Raw genomic sequence first — 10,711 nt, 5'->3', positions numbered from 1 at the left:
GTGACACATGGCCCCAGAGCACCTTTCCCTGCCTGGCTTTGACTGTCCCAGCAGCTCCTGGCACCCTGCAGGAAGATGCCCCCCAGCCCCAGCTCCCTACCCACACGCAGTCCCTTGCAGCCCCTCAGACCATGGCAGCCCCAGCAGCCCCCCAAGCCCTTTCCCCAGGGAAGCAGTGGCTCAGGGAAATCCCGGGGAGGGCTGCTCAGGGAAGGCACAGGAAACCCAGACCCGGGTGGGTGCCTCTCTGCAGGGACACAGGGCACTGGGGAGATCGGTGAGGTGGTGGGTGCTGGGGTAAGGAGGAGACTGAGCCACAGCTACAGCAGCGCATGTTTATGGGGTCTGGCCTGGCGCGTTGCAGGTAACAGAACACAGCGACATGCTGGGCACAGAGATCGTGTAAGCTATGGGGGGAGATGGGTCCCATGGGGCTGGCGCTACCTTGGTCTGGCTCAGTGCCGGAACTGTGGCACCGGGGAGGGGATACGGATGTCCTGCCCCTTCTCCAGCCGCCGCTCACAGTCAATCAGGTAATTCACACCATCTATCACCAGCTGCACCAGCTCCACCTGCACCAGAAGCACACACGTCCTGACTCAGGGGCTGTTCTGGAAGCCACGCCAGCGAGGTACTTGGCTGGCCCCACTACGTGAAGGGAAGGCGCTGCCATCCCCAGCACCCATGTGCTGGTCCCAGCACACGGCCCCAGAGCTGTTTGGGTGCTGCGGGCCTGTCAGGCACACGCGCTCCAGAACGTCCCTCCCCAAAAGCAGCTCTGCCCAGCACCCACCTCTGACTTCCCCAGCCGGTCCAGGTTGGAGATGTCGAAGACACTGCCAGTAGCCGCGGTGTCCACACCACCCGTGCCACGCTTCTGTAGCCGGAGGTTCTCCAGGATCTTAGGGAAGCGGCTGTCCTAGTGCCCAGAGAAGATGTCAGCGCTCAGTGGGACCATCGGCAAGGGAGCCAGGGCTCTGCTGCCAACTGTTCCCTGGGGCAGCCCTCCTGCTGCTCACGGGACTCCGTCAGCAGGCTCCTAATCCCCACAGGGAGCCCTGCCCTGAGCAGAACCAGGTTAAAACCTGGGTCCCTGGCCCCTCCAGTTGTGGATGCAGGCGGGGGCTGGACCATACGCTTCCCAGGGGAACCTGAGCGAGGTCCAGGGCCGGGTGCCACGCAGTACTGCACCTCTCGCATGGCTGGGCTCCCTGCGCCCTGGCAGTCAGGGCTCCCCACAGCCCTGGCCTGGCTCCCCACAAAACTGGCCATGGTAATACCTTGCTGAGCAGCGGCAGCTTGATGTGGACTCCTGCACGCAGCCCAGTGCCCAGGTTGGAGGGGCAGGTCAGGATGTAACCCAGCCGCTCATTCCACATGAACTCCCAGCCTCGCTCCTGGATTAGCCGCTCCACCTGGGTTAGAGGCACAAGCAGCCGTTCAGCCCCCGGCCATGGCGTGCCCAGCTCTTGGCATGGCAGCACCACCCAGCCCTGGCCAAGCGCAGAGGGCCAGCCCCGCAGTGGCCCTGCTTGCCCCTGTCCACTTATCTGCCTGTCCACAGGGCTGGCGCAGCAGGGGCTGGTGGACGCTCACCTCCTTCAGGCCCCGACAGAACCGCTCGAAGACACGCTTCATGTTGCCACCCTTCTCCATGGAGATGATGCGCGTGTGGTCCTCCTCATTGATCCAGATCAGGAAGGTCTTCTCATTGTTGTGCCTAGGGACAGGGCAGTGTTGGGCTGTGCTGGTGGCCAGCAGAGGCCCTGTGCCCACCCAGCCACCCATGCCAGCCCCGGCCGTGCCCCTTCTGCCCCTGTGACCATGGGGCCAGTGCTGCCCCACGGTCCCGGTGCTCTGCCTGCACCCATGGCTGGGAGCGCATTGCCAAAGCACAGCCTGGCAGCAAGGCAGACAGCCAGGAGATGCGCCTGGAGATGGGCCAGTGTTCATCCACATGAGCCGCTGCGGGCAATGGGTGCTGGCTCCAGTGCCGTGGGCACAGGCAAGCACTGCAGGAGGAGCAGCGCAGTGCCAGAGTGGTGGCAACCCTGCCTGGACTGGGGACAGCAGCACAGCTCCTGCACCATGCAGGCAGCAGGAGGGGGCTGTGAGGCGTGGGGTGCATGTTGGGGTGCTAGGTTAGGGGGCGGCTGGAGCTGGGGACCATGTGTGCTGTGGAGGTGTTTTCCATGAGGCTGCTATAAAGGTGCCGTGCCAGCGAGGGCGGCGTGGGTGAGTGAGTGCATGTGCCGGCTGTCACTCTGCAGGCACGTGGGATGCCGCGTGGGATGCTGCATGGTTCTGCAGAGATGCTGGGAGGGAGCAGTAAGATGCAGTCATGGCAGGGTGAGTCTGGGGGCACGTAGAGCGTGCAGAGAGCTAGGAGTGCTGGGGAGTGCCTGGGGAGCAGAAGGCAGTTACAGGTTTTTGGCAGCCTAGAGTGCAAGGTGCTGCAGGATGGTGAGAGCGGGCATGATCGACAGCAGGCGTGGGCGCCAAAGTCTCACTTCTTAGGAGGACGCGGTAGTTTGTGCATGGAGCGTCTGGCTGCTGACTGCAGTGCACAAGGGGGTCTCAGGTCAGGCCACAGAGCCCAGGATGAGCACAGCCCAGGGGCGCTGGTGCCACATGCGCTCGCGTCTGTGGTGCAGTGAGCATGGGGAATGCGGGTGGTGGGGCTGGGGCAGCCAAACGGAGCAGAAGCATCCCCTGCCTTTCTGCCCTGCTGACTGCCTGATGCCGGGGCAGATCCTCACCAGATCCCTCGGGCGTCGGGCCAGTCCCGGGCCATTCCTGCTGCCGTCAGGAGCGGGGACACCGGCTTGTCGAAGAGGAAGTGGTCCTGGAGGGAGGCAGAGTGCGTGGGCTCGCCAGGGCTGCGTGGCTGGTGCCAGGGCACCCTGTCTCACTGGTCCCAGCCTGCCATGCAGGTGATGCACCACAGCTGTCCCAGGGAGGGCAAGCTCACTTGCCGTCTCCACCTGTGGGCAGGAGTCCCTACCTTCCTGGCCAGGGAGGCAGAAGGCTGCTGGTGCACAGCCCACCCTGTACCAGGGGCTGGTGGGGCATGGGCCATGTCCTACAAGCCTGCCTTCTCCTGGGCACAGGCAGGGACATGGGGTGAGGGCCAGAGGGGGCTGTGAGCTGCTGGGGCTGTGTTCAGCAAGCTCCATCCTCTCCTGGCTCGGGAGGGCTGAGCAGCACCGTGAGCACCCTCTGCACTGCAGGGTGGCCTCAGTGGGGAAGGGGGTCCTGGTCCCACGGGGCGGCGAGGCTGGGAAAGGAGGATACAGCCTCCCGGAGAGGCAATGCCAGGGAAGGGGTTCTGCTCTGTGGGCACCCAGGGTGGCTGGCCAGGAGCTGCACTGACTCACGTCAATGAGCTGCTGTTGCTCCTTCTCCGTCATCTCACTGAGGCGGTAGTACCGGCCTGCCAGGTCTCCAGTGAGGCCGTTCAGTGCCTCCACGGCCACCTTCTCCACCTCTCGCCGCTCAGCACGGGTGCAGGCTGGTGGCAGGCTCAGCCCGCGGATGCTGCGCCCAGTCCGGACCCGGGATGAGAGCACGTAGCGCTCATCAAAGTGGCCAAACTTTATCTGGAACAGACAGGAGCCATGGTGTGCTTATGGGTCAGCACTGGTGCTGGCAGGGGCCCTGTCCCCTGAGGCCTGGGGAAGGGGCCCCGTGTGCAGCACTGCTGCCCGGCTTGCACACCTTGGTGGCATCCAGGTCTGTGACGTGCTTCATGGTGCGGGGATTGTATCCATTGTGCCGCTCCTGAATTACAGGGTCAAACAGGTCAGCAAACACCTGGAAGCAAATGGTACGATGTGCAGCACTGCAGACCCAGTGCCCAACGAAGCCCCTGCCACGAGCTTGGCACAGTCCTGCTGCCAGTGTGGGGGACGCGGCAGCAGGGGTGCTGCAGAGGGTGGCTGGGGGCCACCGTGCATCCTGCAGTGCAATAGCAATCCACGGGGCTGAGACTGCCTGGGCAAGTGGGGGGTTCAGGGGCGAGGAGGAGGTGCAGGGCTCTAGAACAGCTGCTCTGAAGGAGCCCTGTGTCCCACAGGGACACGCTGGGGCCAGCCAAGGGCCTCTCCAGCTGCCCAGGCTGGGCAGGAGTAGGTGGCCAGTAACATGCCAGGCTGCTGGATGTCCTGCAGGTACCGGCACTCCTCTGGCTGCTGCAGGCACCCTGGAGAGCCTGGAGCACGGCAGGGCTCCGGCCACCACTCACCTCATAGGTTTCTTCATCGCCAGCTACCATGCCCACAGTTTTGATGAAGGGGTGGCCGGGGTTGTCGACACCCGTCTGGATGCACTGGTCCAAGGTCCAGCCATTTGGGGTTGCTTTGTCACAGAGCCTGGCATAGATGGCTGGTGTCAGGTTGCTGGCCATGCAGTTGTTGTGCTTCCGCAGGTCTGGGTACTCCGCGCTGTGGGAAGAGAGACCGATGAGTCCTTTGGGGACAGGGACCCCAGCACTCGTGCCCTTGCCCCACAGAGACCCTCAGGACAGGCATGGGCAGGGGAGCTCTGGGGAGGGAGGTCAAGCTGCTCTGCTTGTTCACACCAGCAAAGGCCAGCCAGGAGCGGGAAGGCAGTTATGGGCATCGCACAGTGAGGGCAGAGAGCAGCCTGAGCTGAAGGCTGACATTGCCACAAGGACAAGAATGCATGACCAAATCTGGACCGGTTGTTAGGGTGCGGCTCCTTATCAGCCCCGTACCGGGCGAGCAGCAGCAGCCACGTCAGCCCCAGTGCACAGGCAGCTGGTGAGAGCCTGTGCGCTGAGCTGCCAGAGCAGCTGGGCCACGGAGGCGGGTGTCTCGCTCCCCTTCTCCCTGGGGCTGCCCCGACACCAGCCCAAATGGAAGGTGGCTGCTCCCGCTGCCCCTTCTGCCCAGCACTCTGGGGTCTGCCTGTGCAGTGAGTGGGGGAAGCAGGGCATGCTGCCTGCGGGGGCCCTGGTGTGTCTGACCCCTGGGCCCCAGCCAGGCACCCTGACCCCTGTCCCTCCACCCCCTGGATGCCGCGGGGCAGGAGATCAGCTGACCTCGATCTGCAGCCGGTGGGAACCGCACTGCTCTGACGCAGTTTATTGTATTAGGGGGATGCTTTCCTCTAATCAGCTTAGTGGGAGGCCGTCCCCTGACCTCATTCCCACTTTAGCCAGGCTTTGTGCTTGTTCTGCACTCACAGGGGAGACTGGCAGGGCAGGACCCCGACAATGCTCTCCTTGGACAAATCCCTCCTGCTGGGAGCTGGTGCCTCTGGTTGCCTTAGTGGGACACGACTGGCCCTTGTCAGCCCAGAACACCTGGCTGGTGGCTGGAGGGGGTCCCGCAGCCCTGGGGACGCCTGTCTCCGATCCCTGGAGGGGTGCTGGGGGTGGCACAACTTGCAGGGGGGGTCCATCTGGGAGCAGAGGTGCTGGGGCTAGTGCAGGTCCAGGTTGGTGGGAGCAACAGCCAGCCGCCATCACCAGCAGCAAGTCCTGGCACCCTCCTGGCGCTCAGGTCCTGCTCCTGGGCTGAGCGTCCGCACAGGGCGCTGGGTCCAGCTGCCAGCACCCGGCCCCCATACTGCAATGCTGAGTGCTGTCACTGCTGCCACCTCCTCCCCTGCGTCTGCAGGCCAAGGAATGTGCGTTGGCCCTTCGCCTACAGCTCGGCTACTGCTTGTGGCTTCCTGTGCTTTGCAGAAATAAAGGGAAGGAGGGCTTACATTGTCTGCTCTGCGTAGGGGAGCACTGGCGGCTCTAGTCTGGACTGGTGCAAGGAGGCATTTGCTTCAGGCAGGAACTCTTCCCAGGCTGTGGAGGCTGAGGGCTGCTCCCCCAGCCCACACACATACCTGTGCCGTGTTGAGATGCTCCAGTTCAGAGGCTGACCTGTTGTATATGGGATGCAGCCTGCTGCAGCCTCCCCCTCTGCTCCTGCCCCTGCTGTCAGCTGGCTACTGACCCACGTCTCTCCAGGGAGACACACTCTCATAAAAAGCATTTGCTGATCAGAATGGGACACTTGGACAAGTTCCTCCACTGCCCCCAGCACGGCCAGTGCTGCCTGGTGTGCCAGGACCACAGCCTGCTGAGCTTTCCACCCTGGTGGCAGCAGACTACATCCAGAGAGCCAGCAAAGGGTGCTAAGGGAAGCAAGCTAACTTCCAGTAAGCAGAAGATTGCTGTAGGTTTAAGCATGCTGTCTGCTATGGGCAGTCCATACCTTCACTGAGGCATTCAGAGTCCAAAACCCTGAGACTCCTGCCTCTGCCTGCAGGGTCTGTGCCTGCTGCAGTGCTGATTTAGCTCCTGGTCCAAATGCACCCTCCCCCAGAACAGCCCCCACCGCGCTCTCTGGGGTGTCCAGGTGTCCTCTACCACAAGCATGAAGGTGATGCTGCACTTGGCCTTACTCAGGCTGCCTTGGTCCCTTCGTCTTGGTCCCCAAAGCTGGTTTTAAAATTATGACCCTTTCAGCACCATATTTTGTTCCCAGTGCCACGGCACTGAGCGATAGGGTGGGCTCCCCCCCAGCCGCAGACGCTGGAAGTGTCTTCAGTGGAAGGTGGATGTCTGCCAGGAGTGCGACTCAGCGCAGGCTCTTTGCTACCACCTGCACTGTCCCATGAGGCAGCTCAGCGCTGCTGTCCTGTCTGTGACCTCGGGGTGCAGCTGCCTGCAGCAACTGCCCTCTCTGCCCTTGCACCAGGAGGTGCTTCACCTGGGAGGAGACCTGGTAAGCACCCGGCAGGTATTATTAGTCCATCTACTGACTGGACAGCCTCTCTGGGAGCGGCCGCCCGTCGTGTCTCTCCGCAGCTCTTCACTGCTAATCCAGCAGCCTCCAGCGCCCTTCCTGGCGTCACTGCCACTGCGGGTGCCCACGCTGGCGGCAGGGCCTACCGCACACGGCCTCTGGAGAGGCGTGGGAGTGCGTGGGGCGAGCGGTGCGGACCCTGTGCGGTGGCGGCGGGTGGGAGGAGCTGTGTGCCAGCAGGTTGCTGCAGGCAGCAGAGCATGCAGCTTGTTTACGCAGGGAGGAGGGGGCTCAGGCTTTGTGTGGAGATGCTTTGGCAGGGAGCCCCAGCGTGACCGTCCAAACGTGGCGCCGTGCCTTATGTGGGACTCCGCCTGGCAGCAGACACACCCGTGCCCACGTCTCCCCTGCGGGGGGGGCAGTGCCCCCCCCAGCGTGGCCATTTGCACTGCGGCGCAGTGGAGTGCCACTCAGATCCTTCAAGGCTGTTGCCAATGTCTCTTGTTATTTAACTTAATGACTAGAGGAGCAAAATCCCCAGGCAGGTTGACTTGCCCCCGCAGAGTGGGATGCTGCAGCTCACCCCTGGGGCTCTCTCCAGGCTCCTTTCAAGTGTCAGCTCTGTCACAAAACCATTCCCGGCTGAACAGACCCTCCCAGGAAGCTCGTTTTAGAGCTTCTCAGCCACATCCCCTACCTTGATTTCATCCCCTCCTCCAGACTCACTTCAGCCCCCTCCTTCCCACAGATGGTGCCTGGATGTTCCCCCAGCCCCATCCCTGTTTTCAGCATCAACATTCTGACCTGCTGTTTTTCCCCAGCCACCGATCCTGCCACAGCAACGCCTTTGCAGCACGGCCAGCGTGGCCCCTGCCCCTAGCCACAAAAAGGACACAGCTGGTGTTTTGTGTGTGCAAGGGGACACTTGTGTGTCCAGGTTTAGCAGGGACAGGCCAGGTCTCCCCAGGTCCCGGTGCCCTTGCCTGCAGGAGCAGGACATGAGCAGAGCGCCTGCCTTTCTCACGCCAGCCAGCAGGTCTCACAGGTCCTGGTGTTTTTCCCTCACCGTCCTTACTCCATGAAGACCTGATGTCTGTGGCCCTGCAGTTGTTCAGAAAGCTTGAAAATACACCCCTCTTGGGAGGTGAATAAACAATAACATCCAGCCTTTATCATTCTTCAAACTCACTCCATTTCTGTCCCCTCGTTTCTGTGGCCCGACCCAGCATGTCTGAGCCCCAGTGTTGGCTCTTGGCACACAGCTTTCTGCACTAGCAGGGCTCTCAGCCTGCAATGCAGTGCAGCGCCACTCTAACTGCACGGTGTTTGGTGCAGGGATCACAGCAGCTGCATGTGTTCGGAGCAGTAATGTGCTGCCTCCTTCCTCACTCCACTCCTTCACTGTGCACAGTCTCTGCTGGCATCAGGATGGGGAGGAAAACCTGCTCCTTGCTTTCCTGACCTGCCTCTGAGCTGTGCCAGGCCAAGGAGCTGGTGCCAGTGCAAGTGGAAGGACCGGCCGGTGGCCACCACATCCCTCTCCCCTCCCGGCCTTGTCCCTACCCTGCCTGGTCCTTGTGAGGCACAGGCAGCTCCTGCCTCCAGCCCCCAACTTGTACCTTGGCCCTCCATGCTCCTTAGGGCCGGGCAGCGTGGGCGCTGGGCAGGACCTGCCTCCACATCTCCTGGTCTCAAGGCCCCCGCTTCCTTTTTGCTATGGTGACTGGTGGTGAGCGGAGCAGTGGTAATGCCTCCACCTGCAGCAGCAAAGCACCTGGCCCTCTTGGGGCCTGGCCGGGCTCCCCAGGGTAGCCCTTGGCAAAGAGCAGTTCAAAGGGGGAGTGACATGAGACCTTCCGAGCTGGAGCTTGAACCTTAGCACCGCTCTGCAGCTGTGACACTTATCTGGCTTAAGGGATCAGGCACAGGTTGTGAAAATAGGGCCAGCGGCTCTCGCAGAGCCAGCATTACCCCAAAAGCACCCCTAAGCCAGGCCACGGCCATGCATGCGCCCGTCTGGCCTGGCTCAGCTCCGTGCCCACCTCCCAGAAGTCCTGGTTGCACATCTCAGGGCTCAACTTCATCTAAAATTTGCCCGCAGGCTGTGGGCTGCCTGCCCAGCACCTGCGGGCCCCCCCAGTTCTCCCTTAAGATGGAAGAGTGAGGACCTGCCAGGGAACCTTTTCTTTTAAATACAGAAGTCCCTGTCCCGAAGGCAGGCGCGTGGGAAGGCTGGTACAGCCAGATGGGGTCGGGCCAGGAGCTGCCGCCAGCCCCCAGGGGCTGCCGAGGAGCCTCTGTCTCTGCTCTGACACCGGCTCTTGCAGACGGAGCTCCTGGGTGTTGCGCCAGGAGGAGAAAATGAACCCTTTTGCTCCATCCTGTTCCCACCAGGACATTGGCAAGTCTTCCCGGCTCCTGCGGCAACTGAGCCGAGCCTGGGGCACGTCCTCACTGGTGCTGGCTGGCCCGGGGATGCTGCCCCGTCTCCCCGGCAGCCCCCACCCCCCCCGGCAGCCGCGAGAAGTCCCCCCAGACCCCAGCCCTGCCGGCAAGCACTTGTCCCCGTCCCCCTGCCGCTCCCGCCTGCCCCGGGCTGGCGGCGCAGCGGCGCGTCCCGGCGCTCCGCGACCGCCCCAGAGCCGGGGGCAGTCCCGGGACTCCCAGCTCGGACGGCCGCCGGAGGGACGCCGGCGCCCGGAGCCGGCCCCCGGGCACACGGGTATGCGCCCGTGGAGGACCCCGCAGACCGCACGGCCCCGGCTCAGCGTGGGGCCCGCGGCAGGAACCCCCCGGCCACCCGGCCGGCGCGAGAGAGCCCGGCCCAGCCCCGGCGAGCCAGGCCCCGCGCCCCGCCGGCCCCCGCGGGTCCGCGGCCAGCGCCCCCGGCGCGGCGGTCGGGGCCGCCCGGCCCTCGGGGAGGCCGGGCCGGGCGCGGAGGCCCCGCCGCGGCGGCGCCGGGGCCCTTGGGCGCGGGGTCGGCGGGGCCCGCGGCGCCGGCGGCCCGAGGCGGGGCGGCTCCGTCCAACACGGCCGAGCCCGCGCCGCCCGGAGCCGGCGCGGGCCCGGTTCCTGGGCGTCCCGGTCACCCCCGCCCCGCGGACGAGCAGCGTCCGGCCCCGCCGGCCCTATGAGCCGCCCCGGGAGCCCGGCCCCGGCTGCAGCTCGGGGGCAGCCCCGCGCCCTCCCCAGTGCCGGTGCCGCAGGGACCGGCCCCCGCCCGCCGCCCCCCGCACGTGCGCCCTCGCCGCCCGCGCCCGGTACCTGGGCGGGTAGCGCCGCCGCTGCCGGTCGCCCGCGCTGACCGTGTCCCGGGCGAGCAGGAAGCCGGCGGCGAGGGAGCCGGCGCCCACCATGGCCAGGAGGCCGGCGGAGCGGCGGGCGGAGAGGGCGCGAGCGAAGGTGCTGGCCATTGCGGAGCGGCGGCGCGGCGGAGCGAGCGCGGCGGGGCCGGGAAGCGGACGTGATGGGAATGGGAACGGGAACGGGAATGGGAACGGCAGCGGCGGCAGGGTGCGCGGGGGGCGGGGAGCCGGCCGGGCACGGGGGGGGCCGCAACGGCACCGCCACCTGCTCGGCCGCCCCGCCTCGCCCCGCCCCGCCCCGCCCGCCGCACGAGGGCCGCAACCGCCGCCGCCTTCAGCACCGCGCGCCGGACAGCGCCGGAGGGGCGGCTGCGCCCGTGCCCCGGGACCCTGGCCCCACGGCACGGCACGGCACGGCACAGCACGGCGCGGCCCGCGGCGGCGAGGGTGCGGCCGGGGCAAAGTCCGCGCACCTGGAGCCGGGAGCGGCGGGGCGCGGACCGCGGGAGCGGCGGACGCGGCTCCCCGGAGCGGCGCATGGGATGCGGACCGGGATGGGTCGCGGCGGCCGGCGGCAGGGTCGCGGCGGCCCGGCATGGCGCGGGCGGCGGTCGCCGGCCCTCCCGCCGCGCTCCGTGC

The 10,711-nt window shown here is 65.5% G+C and overlaps 1 protein-coding gene across 1 annotated transcript; it reads right to left on the bottom strand.

Moving 5' to 3' along the window:
- Positions 1 to 321: 321 nt before the first annotated feature.
- On the bottom strand, positions 322 to 10,358 carry LOC128151388 (creatine kinase U-type, mitochondrial). Its single transcript, XM_052808774.1, has 9 exons — positions 10,032 to 10,358; positions 4,244 to 4,442; positions 3,718 to 3,813; positions 3,378 to 3,599; positions 2,760 to 2,845; positions 1,597 to 1,720; positions 1,281 to 1,415; positions 794 to 919; positions 322 to 572 (listed from the first exon to the last, which is right to left on the bottom strand). Exons 1-9 carry the CDS (start codon positions 10,178 to 10,180, stop codon positions 456 to 458), a joined length of 1,254 nt encoding a protein of 417 aa, XP_052664734.1. The 5' UTR covers positions 10,181 to 10,358; the 3' UTR covers positions 322 to 455.
- Between the last annotated feature and the right edge of the window lie 353 nt (positions 10,359 to 10,711).

Source organism: Harpia harpyja, chromosome 14, assembly GCF_026419915.1.
Source record: "Harpia harpyja isolate bHarHar1 chromosome 14, bHarHar1 primary haplotype, whole genome shotgun sequence".
NCBI classification, from domain to species: Eukaryota; Metazoa; Chordata; class Aves; order Accipitriformes; family Accipitridae; genus Harpia; species Harpia harpyja.
This window is presented reverse-complemented; position numbering and strand designations above follow the sequence as displayed.

Coding starts and splice junctions, on each gene's coding strand:
- LOC128151388 (XM_052808774.1), bottom strand. CDS start 10,180: ATGGCCAGCACCTTCGCTCGCGCCCTCTCCGCCCGCCGCTCCGCCGGC. Junction 4,443..10,031: donor CGGCGGCGCTACCCGCCCAG/GTACCGGGCGCG, acceptor CTCTTCCCACAG/CGCGGAGTACCCAGACCTGC. Junction 3,600..3,717: donor CAGACCTGGATGCCACCAAG/GTGTGCAAGCCG, acceptor TGTCTGTTCCAG/ATAAAGTTTGGCCACTTTGA.